This window comes from Sus scrofa, chromosome 6, assembly GCF_054392235.1.
Source record: "Sus scrofa isolate SSC_HxYL_T2T_F1_AM1 chromosome 6, Sscrofa_HxYL_maternal_Yorkshire_Landrace_v2.0, whole genome shotgun sequence".
Classification (NCBI taxonomy): Eukaryota; Metazoa; Chordata; class Mammalia; order Artiodactyla; family Suidae; genus Sus; species Sus scrofa.
Window position 1 is genome coordinate 28,814,207 of NC_139388.1, and position 21,114 is coordinate 28,835,320.

At 45.1% G+C, this 21,114-nt stretch overlaps 2 protein-coding genes across 3 annotated transcripts in view; both read right to left on the reverse strand.

The window, feature by feature from the left end:
- The window catches only part of TK2 (thymidine kinase 2), a 1,024,677-nt gene that overhangs the window by 172,663 nt on the left and 830,900 nt on the right, over window positions 1-21,114 (reverse strand). The window lies entirely within an intron of this gene.
- The window catches only part of DYNC1LI2 (dynein cytoplasmic 1 light intermediate chain 2), a 29,616-nt gene continuing 24,806 nt past the window's right edge, over window positions 16,305-21,114 (reverse strand). Inside the window, exons 12-13 of one of the 2 annotated variants that reach the window (XM_021093420.2) lie at window positions 20,830-21,001; window positions 16,305-19,254 (exon numbers count right to left, since the gene is read on the reverse strand). In XM_021093420.2, the coding sequence (XP_020949079.1) occupies window positions 20,856-21,001 (146 nt within the window). In that variant the 3' untranslated portion in view covers window positions 16,305-19,254; window positions 20,830-20,855. 2 annotated transcript variants of the gene reach the window in all.

The following is a 21,114-nucleotide window of genomic DNA, read 5'->3' on the forward strand; positions in this document are numbered from 1 at the left end:
GTAGAACATTTCAAGCATGACGTCTATCATGGAAAGACGAAGTTTATCGTGAACAAGTGTTAACATTAAGCATGAACCAAATACCCAAGAAATCCACATTTCATGTTTCACGGCTAACAGCTTGGTCTGAAATGATTCTCAAAATGCTTTCGAAAGGTACTGGTATAAATTCCTGATGTTTGAAGGCTTCGACACAAAGATGTAAAAATAAACCAACAACCTATTTTTGTGTTTGAAAGCAGCAGATGCGCCTCTCCTCCTGCAGGGTCTCGTGCGCTTGAAGGGAGGCGCCTGGCCTGGGCGGATTCCAGGCAGAGCAGTTCAGAGGTTAGAGTTAACTGTTGCTTCTGAAAGAACATGTCCCTTGAGCCAGAAAAATGCTCTGCAAGTCTTCTCTAAAAATAGTGCTCGCTGGGATTTTCCAGTTTGACATTCCTTCGCTTCCTAGGACCAAGGACAACCCGGACCAAACCCTCTACACCCCTTCCCAGGGCCTCCAGTGGAACCCCACCCTCCGCAGGACCCCAGTGTGTGGTTCCCACCACCTCCAAACACTGCTGGCACTTGGTGATTTGGGGAAGATGCACCGGCTCAGCAGCTGCCTGGCTTCTCCCTGGTTGCCCTCCTCCCTCTCCTCTTTCCAGGGCAGGGCAGGGAACGATTATTTGGGGAAGAAAGTGAAAAGTGTGGCTACAGGGGAACATGGACCCTGCCTAGGCTAACCTCTAATACCCATGGTCGTGCTGGGCCTGTGCTGGCTACACTAGCCTGTGAACCTCTGGAGGCGCCCAGGTAACTAAGAGGCAACATACATGAACCAAACATTTGCTGATGGCCCCTGTGCCAACCTCAAGGCTCTCTGAAAAGAACTGTGCAACCATAGCACACAGGCTGCTTCTGTCTGCCTAGCACCATCCCCTGCACCTCTTCTTGTTCTGAGGCTGCTCCGCTTCTCCTCCAACACCCACCTCCCACCTCCCAAGTGATGCCCACCTAGGAAGAGTTGGCACCTGACCCAAGAAAGACCAATCATGGTTCTCTTTCACCCTAGATTGGCTCAGGGCGGCCATGGGACCTGAGGCGAGCCAGTGAGAATCCTACCCCAAGACGTTCTGCTCTAGAATGCAGCTGTTTGCAAACTTTCACATGCATAGGATTTGCTCAAGAGGTAGATTTTCAGGACCTCCCCCAAGAGTCTGATGCTTAGACCTATGGCAGGGGACGGGAATCTGCTGTTCCAAGTATCCCTAGGACTGCAAGACTGTTACAATTGCCCAGGGCCAGAGGGGGCAGAGAAAGCTTCCTGGAGCTGAACGGCATCTTAAAGGCTAAATAAGATTTCACCCAGCAGCATGTGACCCTGCCGTCTGCCTCTGCCTTCTTGTGACAATCTCCTTGCTGGGCATCGATGGTCCCAGGCCCTCCTGATATCCCCCCCACTTCTCTTTTCAGTCATGTTTATCGGCTTGGCCCCTATACTTAATGTTCCTCGGGGTGCTGCTGGCTTCATCCCCTTTCCCATGACTCCAGGCTTTTCTCCCACTAGACGTCACCCTTGGGTGTCCTGAACTCCATGAGGCCAGAACATAACTCATGATCTCACCTGCTGTTCCCCCTCCCACAATAAAAACATCCATTCCTTTAGAAGACCAAGAGGAGGAGGAGGAAGGAAGAAGAGGCAAAGGAGGAGGTGGCACTTTCATCATATTTCTATATGCTAGACACTGATCTACTTGGTTTTCATATATTAACACATTTTATCCTCAAAACAGGCTACGGAGAGGAGGTCTACCTCCTGCACATCACTTTTTTTAATAAATCAAATGGAATGCTTTAATATAGTACGTATATAAAAAGCTTATATTCCACAACCAAGGGGGATTTATTTCAAGGACGCAAGGCTGGTTCAATATGCAAAACTCAATGCAATACATCACATCAATTAAGATATTGAAGAAAACTTAGATGATCATATCAACTGGTGATAAAGCATTTGACAAAATTCAACACTCATTCACGATAAGAAAAATCTCAGCAAATTGAGAAGAGAGGGAAACTTTCTAGACCCGTTGGAAAACTCTATGGAAAAAGAACCTTACAACTAACATTGTACTTAATGAAAAACTGAATGTGTTCCCTCTAATATAAGGAACCAGACAAGGATGTCCTTTCTTATTACTCCGATTCAACATACTGGAAGTCCTAGCTAATGCGGTAAAATAACAGGCGTAGAGACAGGAAGAAATAAAACTAATTTGGAGTTCCCGTCATGGCTCAGCGGAAATGAATCTGACTAGTATCCATGAGGATGAAGGTTCCACTCCCCGGCCCCTCTCAGTGGGTCAAGGATTCAGTGCCACCATGAGCTATAGTGTAGGTCGAAGATGCAGCTCAGATCCGGCGGGGCTGTGTCTATGGTGTAGGCCAACCTCCTGCACATCTTATAGCACTCAGGCTAGATGGCAGCCCATCCAGGAACACCTTCTTGAGTTCCCAGGCTGGGTCAGGTGCTCCTGCCCTGGCCTCCAAGCCCCCTTGCATCAAAGTATTTCTTACGCCGTGTTATGACTCACTGTTTATCCATCAGTCTGCAGCCCTTCCAGACCACGAGCTCCAAGAGGGCAAAGACCTCCTTTATCTCTCTTGCATCCTCTGGACCTGGCTCAGGGCCAGACATGGGGTAGACATCCAAGGAAGCATTTGTGGAACCCAGGAATGTGTGACCTCAGACAAGTCGGGAACATCTGTGGCCCTCAGTTTCCTCATCTGTAAATGACAAAGGGTTTAGAATTGTTTCTGAGACAAATTAGAGGCTCAGCAAATGTTTACTCATTTATGATTGTCGTTATTCTAAATGAGCAAGGCATTCTGGAAAGAGGAGCAAGCCTAGGCAGAGGCCCTGATGGAAAGATCTGAGAGCTTCAGAAAGAGGTGAGCAGAAAAAGGTTAAAAGACCTGTGATGGAGTTCCCGTCGTGGCGCAGTGGTTAACAAATCCGACTAGGAACCATGGGGTTGTGGGTTCGATCCCTGGCCTTGCTCAGTAGGTTAAGGATCCAGCGTTGCCGTGAGCTGTGGTGTCGGTGGCAGATGCGGCTCGGATCCCGCGTTGCTGTGGCTCTGGCGTAGGCCGGTGGCTACAGCTCTGATTGGACCCCTAGCCTGGGAACCTCCATATGCCGTGGGAAGTGGCCCTAGAAAAGACAAAAAAAAAAAGGACCTGTGAAAGGCAGGGACAGATGGGCAGGGTACATTGGGAACAGATTCTGAAGCCCCCTGCAGTTAGAAGAGCCATTGGACTGACATAATCTGATTTGGGTGAAAATAAAAAGTACAGATGAATAATTCATGGTTTTGTCTCCTTTGTATCAAATGGATAGTAGGCATTCTGCTACCTGGAAAAATATACAGAGCTCTTTAAAAGAAACAAGGTCTCAGAGTCCCCAGGAGTACATCTGTGGATGCCCAGGGGTTCCCAAGCCTATTCAGGCAAAGCCTGGAGCAGCCATAAATGCCCCAGGAGTTCAGGCAGCCTGGTTCTTGGAGGCAGGGTGCCCCCCGCCCCCCGCATCCATGGGCACCTGAGCTACGCCTTGAAAGACAGACAGGGCCAAGCTTAGTGATTAGAGTGGGCAGCCAAGCATGATACAAGACACACCAAGGGCCAAGTCTAGGAAGCCAGGAGAATGAGGGAGTGAAGAATGAAATATGGGCTGAGAAAGACAAAGAAGTCATGGCGGTGGAGAGGTTTCAGGAGCTACTGTGAAAGGTCCGAATGTTGCACCACTTTGCTCTTTGGTCTGCATATATGGGCAGACTCGAAGGTGGTTTAAGTTCTAAGTACAGTGCAATGAACTTTGTCTCCCTAAACTCTGAGAGTAAGTCGCCAACTTAATAATTCTGCACCACCCCAGATACTTAGGTATTTATACTGACGTCCTACCAACAGGGATGTTCTCCTCCTTTCCCAGAATACGACCCCCAAAACCAGGAAGTTGGTAATGGTCCCTTACTCCCAGCTAACTGTTGGATTCCTTTCAAGTTTTGTCAGATGTCCCTGTCTTTATAAGAAAAGGCTCCCATGGAGAATCATGTGCTGCTTTTAGTTGTCATACCTCTTTGGTCTCCCTCCGACACACCTTGGCTTTCATAGTTTCACACTTTGGAAGATAACCAGTTATCTTGTAGAATGTCCTTCAATTTGATCTGTCTGAGGTTTCCTCACCATTAGATTCAGGGTATATATTTTTGGCAGAAATACCCCAGAAGTGATGTTGTATTCTTCTCAGTTCAGCCAGTATCAGGGCCACAGAATTTCTATTCATCCTATTACTTTACTTTTTTTTAAAGGCCGCACCTGCGGCATACAGAGGTTCCCAGGCTAGGGGTCCAATTGGAGCTGTAGCCGCCAGCCTACGCCACAGCCACAGGGATCTGAGCTGCATCTGCGACCTACACCACGGCTCACGGCAATGCCAGATCCTTAACCAAGTGAGGCCAGGGATCGACCTCCCAACCTCATGGTTCCTAGTCAGATGCGCCACGACGGGAACTCCTATTCGTCCTATTACTAATGGTGCTCACTTTTGGGGATTAAACTTGTGTCTCCCAGGCTTCTCCACTGCTACTCTTTGCCTCCCCCCACCCTGTAATGACCAAACCTGGGACAATGTAAGCAATCAGATGTAATTGATTATAATCAATACACTAATTAATACAATAATTGTAATGGATGCAATCAATTGTAATGGATTATAGCCCACCAAATAAATCATATAAATTGAAATTTTGATGAGGCAGGGAATGCTGCTTCTCATTAAACTTTTAATATATTAATTTATATCAACACAGTCTCAGACTCCCTATTTTTTCCAATGTGTTGTAATCCACTGCAAACTTTTTTTTTTTAATGCTCAAATTGTCCCTGATCTGGTCAATGGGTTCCTGTGGGTTTTTTTGTTTTGTTTTGTTTTGTTTTGTTTTTGACATGTCTCCATCATTCTCTGAGCCCTTTCTTTCTGGCATAGATGTTCTAAGCTCATTATACTTCCCCAGTCCCAGTGCTGATTTTTCTTACTGGAGAATGGTACCAAAAAACTGAGTCTAGGCATGAGGAGTGTTTAACGGGTTGCTGCTGCTCCCAGGCCTGAGCTCTCAGTGTAAGCAGCTAGGGAATATGTGTCTGTATATAAAGACACACATATATGCACGTATTTATATCTACGCATTTTTTCTATGTGTGTGGACTGAAAACCATGAGTTCACAATGATACCTCCAACTCCAATCCAACATTCTAGTTTTCTCTCTTTCCATCCTTTGTAACTCCCGCTACGGCAGTGGAAAAGTGGCTATTGTCTTTCACGGTTACTTGATCAATGGTTCCATCTCCACCATCACCCCCATCCCTACACAGGTGTCCTCCTACCCCTTGGCCCAGCATTGGGCCACCCCTCTCATGGGGAGGTTCGCTCACCCCAGTCAGCTTCTGACACCCCATGTGGATGCCATTCTCATCCCACCCAGGCTGACGGCCTGAGTCAGGCCGGCTCCCCCATGGGTGTGTTGTCCTCACCCGACTTGGGATCTGATGCCTGGGGACCCTCCAACTCCTGCCGTGTGCAGGAAGTTGCCCACTTCACCCTGCTCGGGCTACCACTCCAGGACAGGTCATTCCCACATCCCCTCCCACGGGGACATTCTCTTCGCCCTGCTCAGGGTCCAAAGCCAGCTCTGGGTCACCACCGCCCCCCACACCAGCCCCAGCCCCCCGTCAGGTTCTGCCTGCCTCAAGACTTTATGGCCACATCAGCGGGGAAGAGGACGAGCACCACAAAGATTCCGGTTGTTGAGTAGAGAAGCTGTGAGACAGCTGGCTTGCCTGTTGCGCGCAGAAGACCATGAGCCCTGCAGGGAAGGGCCCACCTTGTTCATCTCCCCATCACCAGCATCTTGTCCCCAGCTCCTGCCCACGTTTCCTGGGAAGATGGCAGTGGTTGCTGAGGAGGGTGGGGAGGAGGCCCCAGGTGGCCACATACCTCAGCCACGTATTCGGATGCCCACGCAAGCAGATGGTGGAAAGTTGCCTTGCCCAAGAAATCAGGCAGTTGCCCAGGTGATGGAATTTATGGTGTGCTGAAAGCTTGTCTGCCCCAAAATAGCTCTCTTGCTCACGGTCTAAACTAGCAATTTATTTCTTTGGATTTAAGACCTAGTGTTTAGCACTGCCTGGGCTAAGGCAGCAGCAGCAGCTGATAGGTGGATTCTCAGTCCCAACTCTGCTCCTTTCTGTGTGACCTTGACAAGTAACTTCTCTTCCTGGCCCTATTTCCCGCTGTTGAAAGTGGAGATTTCTATGGCCCTTTCAAATTGTCTCATGCAATTCAGGGTTGGCTCTGTTTCAGGACTGTCTGCACACCAGGCACTGCACCGTGCACCCATCCCAATGCATCCAGCCTGCCCATGAGTGGGTGAGCTTGTCCTCACCACCTTCCACATGAAGGTGATAAGATTCAGAGAAGGTAAGTGACTTATTTGTCTACAGTTACACTACCGCCAAGTTCTGGAGCCAGACCCACACCCAAGTCCACCTGACTCAGGTTCCCAGCTGAGACAGCCCAGCACCGGGGCTGGAATGATTTTACGTCAGAGCAGTTCTGGTTCAGCTCAATGCCAGAAACACTTATGGTTTCATGTGCGGGCAGAGGGGTAGCTTTAAAGGCTGATTGGTGGTGATGCCTCCCTTCAGGACTCAGAGCCAGCAGCAGGATGGTCTTCGCTGGCTTTGTTTGTGCCTAGGACCATGCCGTCCATGGGGGTCATTGAAGAAAACCACTCCCAGGGGTAAAACCTCCCAGGGGTTATCCTAGCTATGGCAAAGCCACCAATTTACAGAAGCTGATTTCCCGTGGGACAGTGAGAGGGAAGAGGTGAGGCAGGAGAGAGGATACTGAGAAGCCACGTGCTGGATCCCCAGAGTCTGAATGCCAAGCCACGAAAGCATTAACCCCGAATGTGACATTCTGTGGCACCTGGAGGATGTCCACGGTCACAGCCAGCTGGGAAAGCCCACACTTGAGCCTTTCTGAAGAATTACACCTGACCAGTCACCCATGAAACAAATCAAAAATCTGTTTCACTTAGTTTAATTTTGAGTCTCCCAACCCTACTTGATGCTTATAATAATATGCCCAAAACACACTCTGGAAAACCTAGATTTAGGCTTTTCCAAATGCGAAGAAAAGAATGTCTGGAGCTCGGCTTCCCGAGACGGGCAGAGCCTGCTTGCGCCAGAACCAGGGCCCAGCTCGGGCAGCTGCTTTACTACAAAACCAAGCCCTGCAGCTTGCTCGCCTCCTGTGGCCCAAGAACATATCCTCTTGGATGGGTCTTCATTGTGCAAGACCACCTAACATTAGTTGGAACCTCTGAAATACCTGCCCAATATGCACGTATCATCTGTAGACAAAGCTTAAACAATGACAGTGTTCAGTTTCCTATATACTCCAAAGTTTAATTCCAGGCCTGCATTTGTTTCATGACTCTGAGTAGGTCAGCAATGGATTCACAGTAAAATGGTGCCAAATATTTTAAAGATCAAGGACAAATATAACATGCCACAGGCTGCTGCCAGATGTACCAGGACCCCACAAGATAAATCACTGCCTTGAAGTTTTAAATCATAGAATCCTTCTCCAAACAAAAATTAAGTTGCTTATGATCTGAAGTTCACATCTTGTTTGCCTTTTCTAGAACTTTAAAATAGATGGTTCTGGAGTTCCCATCGTGGCGCAGTGGTTAACAAATCCGACTAGGAATCATGAGGTTTCGGGTTCGATCCCTGGCCTTGCTCAGTGGGTTAGGATCCAGCGTTGCCGTGAGCTGTGGTGTAGGTTGCAGATGCGGCTCAGATCTGGCGTTGCTGTGGCTGTGGTGTTAGGCCAGTGGCTATAACTCTATTGGACCCCTAGCCTGGGAACCTCCATATGCCACAGGAGCGGCCCTAGAAAAGGCAAAAAGACAAAAAGACAAAAAAAAAAAAAAAAAAAAAAGTTGGTTCTGGGAGTTCACTTGTGGTGTAGCAGGTTAAGGATCCAGTATTGTCAGTGCAGTGGCTACAGTTTCTCCTGTGGTATGGGTTCACTCCCTGGCCTGGGAACTTCCACATGCCATGGGCTCAGCCAAAAAATAAAATAAAATAGATGTTTCTTATTGGGTGAAATGGGTGTGCAAGGGAGGCAGGGTGAGGAAGATGATGAAGGCTGATGACCATTTAGGAATGTTAATTCAATTCTATACAAAAACTAAGTTCAACTACAGAGTTTCTGTTGTGGCTCAGTGGGTTAAGAACCTGACTAGTATCCATGAGGATGTGGGTTTGATCCCTGGCCTCACTCAGTGGGTTAAAGATCTGGCGTTGCTGTGAGCTGTAGCATGGGTCACACATGCAGCTCTGATGATGTTGCTGTAGCTGTGGCATAGGCCGGCAGCTGCAGCTCTGATTCAACCCCTAGCCCAGAAACTTCTATACCCTGCAGGTGTGGCCCTAAAAAGAAAAAAAAAAGTTTTAACAAAATGTTCTAGCTAAATATCATATCTCATATTCCTCTTGTGGTTCTTTTTTTGCTTTTCATGGCCGCGCTTGCAGCACATGGAGGTTCCAGACTACGGGTCTAATTGGAGGTGCAGCTGCCAGCCTACGCCACAGCCACAGCCACATGGGATCCAAGCTGTGTCTGAGACCTACACCACAGCTCACGGCAACGCCGGATCCCTAACTCACTGAGCGAGGCTGGGGATTGAACCCACAACCCAATGGATCCTAGTCGGGATTGTTAAAACGCTGAGCCACAAAGGGAACTTCCAATCTTGTAATTCTTGAGTTGCTTGATGAAAACAATCAAGATGGAACACAAAGTTAAATGTTCACAGTAACTGGAAAAAACTTTATCCATGTAGGAATTTCTTAACAAGATTAGAAACCCTTGAACGCTCAGGCTCCTCCTATCTGAAATGCTGCCCAAGGTTGGGGAAAGGACTTCACGCCCTCTCAACCCTCCCACACGGAACCCCTACCCCCCATTCCTGGCCTCTCAAACCCCTGCTATCTCATCAAAGTGTCACCTCTCCCTTCAAACTCTGGGAGGCCCTCAGGGTCAGAGGGGTGAAGTTCCCCAATTGTGGTTGTTTTCTTATTCTACTTTTTGATCAATTCTTCATCTGTGTCAATTGTACTTACCTGATTCAAAAGTAATGAGACTTCTGTAAGGCCAGAGGAAGCACCAGGATTGGAAGCCACTGGAGCACATACCCTCCCCTACATTCCAGCTGCCTCTGTCCACAGGCTCCAGAGGTGGCAGGAGACGGAGACCAGAGTGGGCCGGCAGCGTGTGGGAAGCCCGCAGGCAGGTGAACAGGCAGGCTGGCCTCACATGTACATTCAGGAACATCTGTAGCAGTGAAGGCCTACATCTCAGGGCTTGCGAAGAACCCTTACCACAGGCGACCCCCAAAGGCATTCATGCGTTAAGAGGCAGAGATTCTTCTAAGAAGAGCAGCAGACACCCCAACCTACCTGCCTTTCTTAGCAAAGTCACTGTGACCATGGTCCTGTTCCCCTTTTGCATAAGTATACTGTATACTTTCCCTCTGGTACATCCTCTGCCATTCTCCCCCACCTAACAAGAATGACTCCTCCATCCAGGACAAAAAAGGAAAAAGGCTAAACAGGAACACCACGTGTGCTTGAGGTCACAGATGAAGACGCTTTCTATTGCTTTTATTTTCCTGCTTTAAAAATGAGTACAATGATGGCATTCCCATCGTAGCTCAGAGGGAATGAATCTGACTATCATCTATGAGGATGCAGGTTTGATCCCTGGCCTCACTCAGTGGCTTAAGGATCTGGCATTGCCGGGAGGTGTAGTGTAGGTTGCAGACATGGCTCAGATATGGTGTTGCTGTGGCTGTGGTGTAGGCCGGGGCCTACAGCTCCGACTCAACCTCTAGCCTGGGAACCTCTATATGCTGTAGGTACGGCCCTGAAACGACCAAAAAATAAAAATAAAAAATGACTACAATGAATACCAGCATAGCACTGCTGCTTGGGTTCAAATCTTGGGTCTCACCCTAGGCCTGGCTTAATCATGCTTAGCTTTCTCACCTGGAAACTAAAATGGAGATGATAGTAGTACTTGCCTCACGGAGTTGTTGTAAGGATTAAATCTTTTTTTTTGGTTTTTTTTGGTTTTGGTCTTTTTTGTCTTTTCCAGGGCTGCACCCGCAGCATATGGAGGTTTTCAGGCTAGGGGTCCAATCTAAGCTGTAGCCTCTAGCCTATGCCACAGCCACAGCAACACCATATCTGAGCCACATCTGCAACCTACACCTCATGGCAACGCTGGATCCTTAACCCACCGAACGAGGCCAGGGATCGAACCTGCAACCTCATGGTTCCTAGTTGGATTCGTTAACCACTGAGCCACGATGGGAACTCCTTAAGTCAATTTATACACAACATCTAGAAGAGTCACTGGTATATAGAAATCTCAAAATGTTTGCCAATTACAATGTTATCGCTAATATCATCAAATAAAGTAATCCCCAAAGAAAGTATTCACCAAACTTCCTAAACTCAATTTTAAGGCAAAATATAATGAGCTAATTTCTACAACTGCTAGTAAGTGCACAGAATGATGTGATTTTTTGGTTTTGTTTCATTTTTCAGGGCCACACTTGCAGCATATGGTGGTTCCCAGGCTAGGGGTCTAACTGGAGCTACAGCTGCCAGCCTACGCCAGAGCCATAGCAACACAGGATCTCAGCCATGTCTGTGACCTACACCACAGCTCACGGCATCGCTGGATCCTTAACTCACTGAGCAAGGCCAGGGATTGAAACCCACAACCTCAAGGTTCCTAGTCGGATTCCTTTCCGCTGCGCCACGATGGGAACTCCGATGTGATCTTTATGTAAGGTATTTTCATAATATCTAACAAACACTACATTTGCCTTTTGACAATTACTGCTAGGAATTTACCCTGAAGATGAATCTCTGCAAATAAAAGCAACAATGCACAAGGTTATTCACTGCATCATTACATAAAAACAAAAGATTGGAAATGTCCTAAATGTCTCTCTCTAGGAAAATGGTTGAATAAACTACAGTACATCCACATAATCAAGTTATGCAGCCATAAGTAAGAATACTATACAGCAATAAACAAGAATAATAAACTGAACTGATAGAAAACAACTTTTAGGCAATGTTTTGTGGTGTTTTGGTTTTTTTTTTGGCTGTACTTACGGCACATGGAAGTTCCCAGGCCAGAGATCGAATCCAAACTGCAGGTGTAATCTACAGATGCCCATTGCGAGGCACTGGGAACCAAACAAGCAATGCCATAGAGACAAGCTGGATCATTAACCCACTATACCACAGCAGCAACTCCCATCTTTTAGGTAATGTTAAGTGAAAAAGTACATATTCTATGTCCACATATATTGTATGTCCACTGAAAGTGCTGAAAGGCAACAGCACCCAGTCGCATTAAGCATGGCGACAGTCCAGATCTTGGTTTCTAAATACCAATCCCCACTAAAAGGAGCCAGGACTTGGGAAAATGGCTGATTCCAGGTCAGAGGCAGAGGATATACAAGGTAAGTTTGGAACATCTTTCTGTGCCAGCAAGTAGGGAAATGCTCAAAGAATAATGGGAGCAAGTCAAAAGGATACAGCTGTATCTACGAGTCTAGTATTTGGAATATAAAGAACTCTTACAGCTAAACAACAAGACAATTTTTTTTTTAAATTTTTGTCTTTTCTAGGGCTGCACTTGCAGCATATGGAAGTTCCCAGGCTAGGGTTCTAATCGGAACTATAGCTGCTGGCCTATACCACAGCCACGGCAATGCCAGATCTGAGCCTCGTCTGCAACCTATACCACAGCTCATGGCAATGCCAGATCCTTAACACACTGAGCGAGGCCGGGGATGGAACCCGCAACCTCATGGTTCCCAGTCGGATTTATTAACCACTGAGCCATAACGGGAACTCCAGACAAGTAATTTTAAAGTGCACAGGAGATCAGAATAGACATCTCTCCTAAGAAGACATGTAAGGAGTTCCCGTCATGGCTTAGTGGTTAACAAATCTGACTGGGAACCATGAGGTTGCAGGTTCAATCCCTGGCCTCGCTCAGTGGGTTAAGGATCCGGCGTTGCCGTGAGGTGTAGTGTAGATCGAAGATGTGGCTTGGATATGGTGTTGCTGTGGCGTAGCCTGGTGGCTACAGCTCTGATTAGAGGAACCTCCACATGCCTCGGGTGAGGCCCTAAAGACAAAAAAAAAAAAAAAAAAAAAAAAAAAAGGACATGTAAATAGCCAATAATTGCCTGAAACGACAGTCAACATCACTAGTCACCAAAATAATATTTCAGTCTCTAGGACAGGTGTAGTTAAAGCAAACAAAAAACTCCCAGAAAACAAATGTTGCCAAGGTACGGAGAAGGAACATTATACATCACCAACAGGAAGGCAAAATGATTCCAATGCCGTATAAAAATATTATCTGCCAAAATAGAATTACCATATGACCTAGCACTTCTCCTTCTAGATATCTGACAAAAGAACATGTGTTTAAAGAGTTCTTGTCATGGCTTAGAGGTTAACAAACTCTATTAGTATCCATGAGGACACAGTTCGATCCCTGGCCTTGCTCAGCGAGTTAAGGATCCAGCATTGCTGTGAGCTGTGGTGTAGGTCACAGACGTGGCTCGGACCCCGAGTTGCTGTAGTTGTGGCGTAGGCTGGCAGCTGCAGATCTGATTTGACCCCTAGCCTGGGAACCTCCATATGCTGTGGGTGTGACCCTGAAAAGACAAAAAAAAAAAAAAAATGTTTACATAAAAAGTTATATATACATGTTCACAGTACCTTATTCATAATAAGCAACAATTGGCGATAACCCAAACATGTATCAACTGATGAACAGATACATATGGTTTTCCATGCAATGAGACACTACTCAGTCATAAAAAGGAATGAAATACTGATACATGTTATAATATGGATAAACCTGGAAAACATGCTAAACAAAAGCCAGACAAAAGGTCACATATTGTATGATTCCACTCATGGAAAATCTCTGAATAGGCAAATCCATAAAGATAGAAAGATGTGTGGTTGCTAGGAATGGGGTGAGGGTAGAATTGAGACTAACAGGTACGGAGTTTCTTTTTGGAGGGATGGAAATGTTCTGGAGTTTGATGGTGGCAATGGGTGCTCAATGTAGTGAATACACAAAATTATAAAATTTATTTTGTGAATTATATCTCAAACAAAATGGAAAAAAAGGACACAGCTGGAGGAATAGACTCCCACTCATCAAATCTGGAACAATTTAAGCATCACGAAGGATGAGTTAGGCGTTTCCGTTGTGGCTCAGCAGATTAGGAACCGCACATAGTATCCATCATGACATGGGTTTGATCCCTGGCCTTGATCTGTGGGTTAGAGATTTGGCATTGCCTCAAGTTGTGCAGGTCGCCTCAAGTTGTGCAGGTCGCAGAGGCAGCTTGGATCCCGCATTGCTGTGGCTGTGGAGTCGGCCAACAGCTGCAGCTTTGATTCAACCCCTAGCCTGGGAACTTCCATATGCCACAGATGTGGCCCTAAAAAGAAAAAAAAAGAAAAAAGTTATTAGACCATAAAAATTTCAGCTTTTTTTCTTTTTAAGGTTTTAAAGTTTTTTAAAACTTTGAATTTAAACAACAAAACTGGGAGTTCCCGTCATGGTGCAGTGGAAACAAATCCAATAGGAACCATGAGGTTTCGGGTTCGATCCTGGCCTCGCTCAGCGGGTTAAGGATCCAGCATTGCCGAGAGCTGTGGTGTACGCAGGTCGCAGATTTGGCTCGGATCTGTCATTGCTGCGCTGTGGTGTAGGCCAGTGGCTGCAGTTCCCATTAGACCCCTAGCCTGGGAACCTCCATATGCTTCAGGTGCGGCCCTACAAAGACAAAACTGTAGGAGTTCTCTTGTGGAGCAGAGTGTTAAGGATCCGGCATTGCCATAGCTGTGCCATAGGTCACAGCTGTGGCTTGGCTTTGATCCTTGGCCTGGGAACTCCCATAAGCCATGAGCGCAGCTGGAAAAAACCCCAAGAACTAAAGTGATAACTGATTTAGTTAAGGATCATCAGTGGATGCTATAAATAATGTGTAGGGAGTTCCTGCTGTGGCTCAGCATAAGAACTGACTAGTACCATGAAGAAGTGGGTTTGATCTCTGGCCTTGCTCAGTGGGTTAACCACCTGGTGTTGCAAGCTGAGGCGTAGACGGCAGGTGTGGCTTTCTGCGTTCCTATGGCAATGGTGGGGCCAGCAGCTGCAGCTCCTATTTGACCCCTAGCTCAGGGACTTCCATATGCTGCAGGTGCAGCCCTAAAAATAAATAAATAAAAAGATAAAAAAAATAATAGTGTAATAGGTGGCTGAAATCCAAGATCTTCAATGGTATCACCCCAGTTTGATAGATATGGGGGACAGAACCTTAAAACCAAGCACTCAAGGAGTTCCTGTTGTGGCACAATAGTTAACAAATTCGACTAGGAACCATGAGGTTGCCAGTTTGATCCCTGGCCTTGCTCAGTGGGTTAAGGATCTGGCGTTGCCGTGAGCTGTGGTTTAGGTCACAGACTCAGCTTGGATCCCTCGTTGCTGTGGCTGTGGTGTAGGCCGGCGGCTACAGCTCCGATTGGACCCCTAGCCTGGGAACCTCCATATGCCGTGGGTGCGGCCCCAGAAAAGGAAAAAAGACAAAACAAAAACAAAACAAAACAAAAAAACCCCAAGCACTCAAACCCAGAATCACCAATACATGGACAACCTGATGTGAGGTACTGAAACATTTATAACTTATGTAGCATTCCTACGGAAAATGTTTAACCTGAATTAAATCATGAGGAAAAGTGAAAACGAATCTAGATTGTAGGATTTTCTGAGACAACTGGCCTGGACTCATCTAATATATTTAAAAGTGAAGGAGTTTCCCTGGTGGCACAGTAGGTTAAGGATCCAGTGTTATCTCCGCTGTGGTTCAGGTCACTGCCGTGGCCTGGGAACGGGAAGAAAATTTATATAGTACCTTTTTTTTTTCTTTTTAGGGTTACACCTAAAAAGTTCCCAGGTTAGGGGTCAAATCAGAACTACAGCTGCTGGCCTATGCCACAGCCGAAGCAATGCCAGATCCAAGCTGCGCCTGCAACTCTCCACCATGGTTCACGACAACACTGGATCCTTTAACCCACTGAGCAGGGACAGGGATCAAACCTGCATCCTCATGGATCCTAGTTAGGTTCATTACTGCTGAGCAATGACAGGAACTCCATAACTCATCTTCAAAGGATAGAAAATTCAACATGCTTAAAGTGAGGGTAATATCAGAAACACAACTCGTCTCTAATATAAAGTATCTGTTTTTTTTTTTTTTTTTTTTTTGATGGTCACACACATGGCATATCAAAGTTCTCAGGACAGGAACTGAATTTGAGGCACAGCTGTGACCTATGTTGCAGCTGTGGCAATGCTGGATCCTTTAACCCACTGCACTGGGCTGAGGGTTTAACCCGTGCCCCCACAGCAACCTGAGCCACTGCAGGTGGACTTTTAACCCACTGTGCAACAGTGGGAATTCCACTATTGCCTATTTTAGTAGGTGAGAAGCATTATGTTACAGTTGCTCTGAAATGTCTGAGTCCTCAAGGCTTTCAAATTAAGTGAAAACTTCTCAGCCCAATTCATACAATAAAAAATTTATCTAAGAGGAGTTCCCATTGTGGCTCAGTGGGTTAGAACCTGACATAGTGTCTGTGAGGACGTGAGTTTGATCCCTGGCCTCGTTCAGTGGGTTAAGAACCTGGCACTGCCACAAGCTGCAGTGTAGCTCGAAGATGGGGCTTACATCCTGCATTGCTGTGGCTGTGATGTAGGCTGGCAGCTGCAGTTCCAATCCGACCCCCAGCCTGAGAACCTCCATATGCTGTGAGTATGGTCCTAAAAAGAAAGAAAAAAAATTATCTAAGAGGCCAGAAAAAATGATGAACTACTCACCTCTTAAATTTTATCTATAGCCTGGAACTCCACATAGCTCAAAATATGGCTTTGAATGCTTTTTCTTTAACAGAATTCCTAATAATTTCAAGCGAGAGGTGTACATTTTTAGCTACATGGAAGATACCCTATATGATTAGCAGGTAATTTAATGTTATCTCCAGTGGGATGATTTATCATAAAGAAAGCCACCAAAAATTGTAAGCAGTCTGGATTCATGTTTATTGAAGCCAGTAATTAGAGACATCTTCTTTTCCAGCACTAGAAAGCAAGGTTCCACATGACTGCATACTGCATCCGGACAGAGCCACACCCCTGGACTAAGGCTGGTGGGGAAATAATCTGTAGTCCTAATTTTAAGTTAAAAACACCAATAAACTTAGTATAGAGACAACAGTGAACTTTCACTTACAGCATCAACATTGTTAAGGTCATGATGTACAGAGCAGTCACCTTCAACTTTGTTAAACTAATAAAACACATCTTCAGTTTAAATACTGGTTTAAAAATGCCAATCAAAAAAAAAAAGTGCAAACAAAATTAAATAATTCTAGCAGCATACCCGTTGCATTTTTATGAAAGACCAATTCATGGCCTTTATTGTGGCCATATCTTCAAGATTGGGTTTATTTCTTTGATTTTTCTATTTTAAAGACAAACAGCAGATGTAACCACTATAACGTGTAAAAACAGTCATAAAATTATCTTTAATAGTCTACCATACAAGTGTATTCTGCAAATAAAATGAATTTTACTTTAAAAAGTAAAGGCTGTTTATTGTTTGGCCTTTGGTTCCAATGCTTGAAAACCCCCAAATAACCAAAAATATGTCCCCTCCTCCCACCCCCCTAAAGAGAACCCTGCAGCTCCCCAAAGTTGGTAGACTTTGGCAACTACTGAGCACATGACACTATGCCTCAGTTTCTTCTGATCCTAGGAGAATCCACTCGTCAGGAGAGACACATGTGTCTTCCTTCACAAGACAGGTGTCTTAGCATTTCTTCGGTTTTAGAACATTTTATATTGACACAAAAAGTGCTTATCAGTTTAAATGATAAAAAAATAAACAGAAAGTAGAGTTTTGCATTAAAATTTAAAATCACATTGTATCCCTCACAGGCATGTGCCTTTTGAAGAACTCTTATTTCTAAGGTCACTCTTTTTGTGCCTGCCACCCCTTGACAGCTGCTACAGAGGGATTAAGTGACCCCATCATGAGTGTGGCCACAAGCTGTTTGGCATCTATTGGTCATTATATCACAACTATTACTTCACGTCAATTTACTGTCATTACCTGGACAATCTGGTAATTGAAAGCCACAATACATTTAAAAAAAATTTTTTTAAGGGGGTATGTATTTTCAACAATAAAACTGGCATAAAAAACACATTTTTATGTTCATCAGAAAGGCAAGTAAATACTCAGCTTTCTCCTTAACAGTGTTCAGACCTTTACAAAAAAGCAATTCAAGACAGTCTTAGAGTTTTGTTATGTAACATAGGATAGTAAGTTATGCCCAGTACTGTTAGTGGTCAGTTAGATCTGGTATGTAAAAGTAATGACATTAGGGAAGTTATACTCAGACACAGTACAACAAACATTCATATAAAAAAAAAAGTAAACTCCACATAAGTGAACTGTGGCTTTTCCCTTGGTTTGACAACAAATGTTTTATACATTAAATTAATGGTAGTGTTTACATTTCAATGTTTTGTGTCATATATAAAATTAAAAGTGCCATTTCAAATCCACAGAAGTCACGTCTAGGATGGTGGTATGACATGACAATGTACATGAATCTGCCCTAAATGGAGACATCTGAAACACTTATTTCCATAAGAAAAAAATGCTACAGCTCATGAAAAACATAAAACAAGAGAAATGTATCATTTCCATTTTCAATATAAAACATTCACACTTATTTGTTCATCTGATAGCACTGATCAGACCAGGGAGCTAGGACAAGGCCCTTTCACATCAATGGAACTTCACGAAGGTTTCCACTGACCGTAAGGCAGGGATTGGTGTAAGCCAATTAATCAGAGTGCAGTTACATCAAAAACCTCCCTCGAACGTTCTGTAGAGCACTGCATTAAGGTAAAATGAGAGGTTGGTCACCCATTCTCTACTAGTAGGCCAGCCTGTGGTAGTTTAAAAAAAAATTAAATTAAAAAAAAAAAAAAAAAGCAGAAGCTATTTAGAAAACACAATTCGAAGTAAACTAATTTTGTAACTGCTGACTTTAAACACACCCCATGTTGACTGACTACCCCACGATGCACATGCGTGGAGCCCAACACCTCTCACTGAGGACATGGCCTGGGCCAAGCACATGAGTCCTGGGCTGCTGTCATCCTTCCCACCCCCAACATCAGCTCCACCTGACTCAGGGACGCCCCCCAAACTTTCTTTCATAAGTTAAAAATGCATTTACAGCAAGTCCAATTCCCATTTTGCTTAGTTTTTAGTTTGGAAATGCTTCTGATTTTAAGTCTTAAAAATGATTATTCAATTTCTACTGAACACACGGTATTTACTAACACTGCTTATCTCCTCTTCCACTCCTGCAACGTTCAGCTCCCCCATCAACACTTCTCTCTTTCCTCCTTTCAGTCTTTCTCTTTCCTGGACTTTCTGCTACTTAGTCTGCTTCCCATGAACAAGTGAATCTGTTAACATGCAACTGGTCACACTAGCCACCATCAATGACTTCCTGGTCTCATTTGCTCCATCCTGAGAGGAAGCGGGCCCTCTTTCTCTCCATCCATCTTCCTCGCCTCAAGAAGCCCAGCTGAACTTGCTGCCCACAAGAGAGCCACATGCCTGAGAGTCCAAGGGTTATCCTTCACAAAGGGGTCTGACACATAACCTTTCTAAATGTGCATTTCACACTCAGACAAGCCAATGAAGTATTTTTTTTTTTTAAGTTCATCTCCCCTGCCCCAAAAAACTGATAGCATGTGCCATATCAGAAAAATCCTGGTCTTAGAGCAGATCAATATACATAGTTATTTGGTCATTTTACATATGCACTTTTTAAGGAGGATCAGGCTTCATTTTCTGTTGAAGAGTTTGTTACCATGGAGTCTGGTTTTCGAGTCATTCTATCCAGTTCTTCCTGAACATTTGTCAACACAGTCTTTTGTCCTTAAGAGAAAAAAAAAAAAAACCCAAAAAACAGGAGTGATGAGATGAGAATTATTTCAAAGAAACATTTAAAATTATTCAGACTTCTATAGTCATTTGTGGTGATAATAACCTTGATAAGAATGAGGAAAGCCTGGCGTTCCTGTCATGGCTCAGCAGAAAGAAATCTGACTAGTATCCATGAGGACGCAGGTTCAATCCCTGGCCTCGCTCAGTGGATTAAGGATCAGGCATTGCCGTGAGCTGTGGTGTAGGTCACAGACATGGCTCGGATCTGGTATTGCTGTTGCTGTAGCTGTGGCATAGGCCAGCAGCTATAGCTCTGATTCGACCTCTAGCCTGGGAACCTCCATGTGCAGTGGGTATGGCCCTAAAAAGATTAAAAAAAAAAAAAAAAAGAGAATGAGGAAAGCCTTTTTTCATTGCAATGATTATAAGGAGGACAGACTCCAACTCAGCCCTTCTAAATTCTAAATGTCACGTCTGTGCTCCCTGACTGCATTACTGCCCCCTGCCTGAGGATGCTTTTGTACCAAACACAAAAGCCTTCCTAAAAACCCTCTCACGACCCAACCCCAACCTTACGTGTTCTCATCATCAACTTCCTAGAGGTGGTACTGGAGTTTCTGGCATGCAGCAAACCTTCTATGCCTCAGAAACACAGATGTTTGTGTTTTGCTTCTAATCACAACTCACGTGGACATCCTGGAAACACTGTATTTCAGTAAGATGAAGGCTGGCCATTTCAACTTTGCACAAAGCTGGTGCACATGTTTTTTGTCGTCTAATACTAAGTGTGCCCTAGAAACAACCCCTATTTCTTCCCAGGGAATACCAGTTTACAGTCTGGGCCACCAGACCAGACCAGACTCTAAGTCTCCTAGCACTCAAGAGCCCTTGAAGGCCCAGGTTGACCTAAGGATGGAGAGATTTCCTGAGGGCCTCCTTTGATCGGAAAATACCAATTAGGAAAAACACTGTATTAACATTCCTTATAGCCAATGGAAAACTAAAACCCTTTTGAAATGGCCTCAAGCTTCCTGAGAAAATGTGTAATTCCCAAGGAACTTGGTTGGTTCTTTTGTTTCAGGGACCTCCAGGATGTAGAACTGCCCCACCTGCCCAGATGGAAGAACAGACGGATGGGCTGCTACAGAGAGGTGTATGTGTGACAAGGCGGGGAGCTTCATGGAGGAGAAAATGACAATTTCCCAGTGAAACAGTGAAGGTTCACAGGCAGCTCGTGAAAGACCAGGAGTAGCTGAGTGAACAAAATCCTTACAGAGCAACACAGAAAATGAAATAGAATAAAATATCACACTCTAGACCATGACTTCCAATAGAAGAGCTTCTCTAGGGGCATGTATGGTTTAGGATCTACCTCAAATCATCAAACAGTCAGTTCCTAAGAACTTGAATATATCTAAATCCCCCCTTCATTGTGCCAAGGGAACAAGCACACTAATAAGGTAATGCTCCTATATAATATACTGCTCCGTATAAAGGGGAAACCTGTTCAGAACATCGAGGTTCTAAAGGTCAAGTGAAAGCAGACACTCCTGTCTGCCATCCCACCTTGCAGCACCCCTTGACCACAAGGGTCAGAAGTCTTCTGGGGGCCCTTCAGTACCTGACTTCTTAGCTGTGCTCTGCACGCCACCAGCACCAGGGCTTCCAGGTGAGCCTGTTTTTTTACTCAACAGACTGTTGAAGAAGCTGGCCAACACCCCTTCACTTGCTGCATTATCTGGGGAAACATTAAGTAAAAAAGAATCATACAAACTGGATGACTCAATAAAACAACAGCAAACTACTTTTCAGTTTGGAATTATCCATTTGTGGCTTCCTAGTATGCTAAGC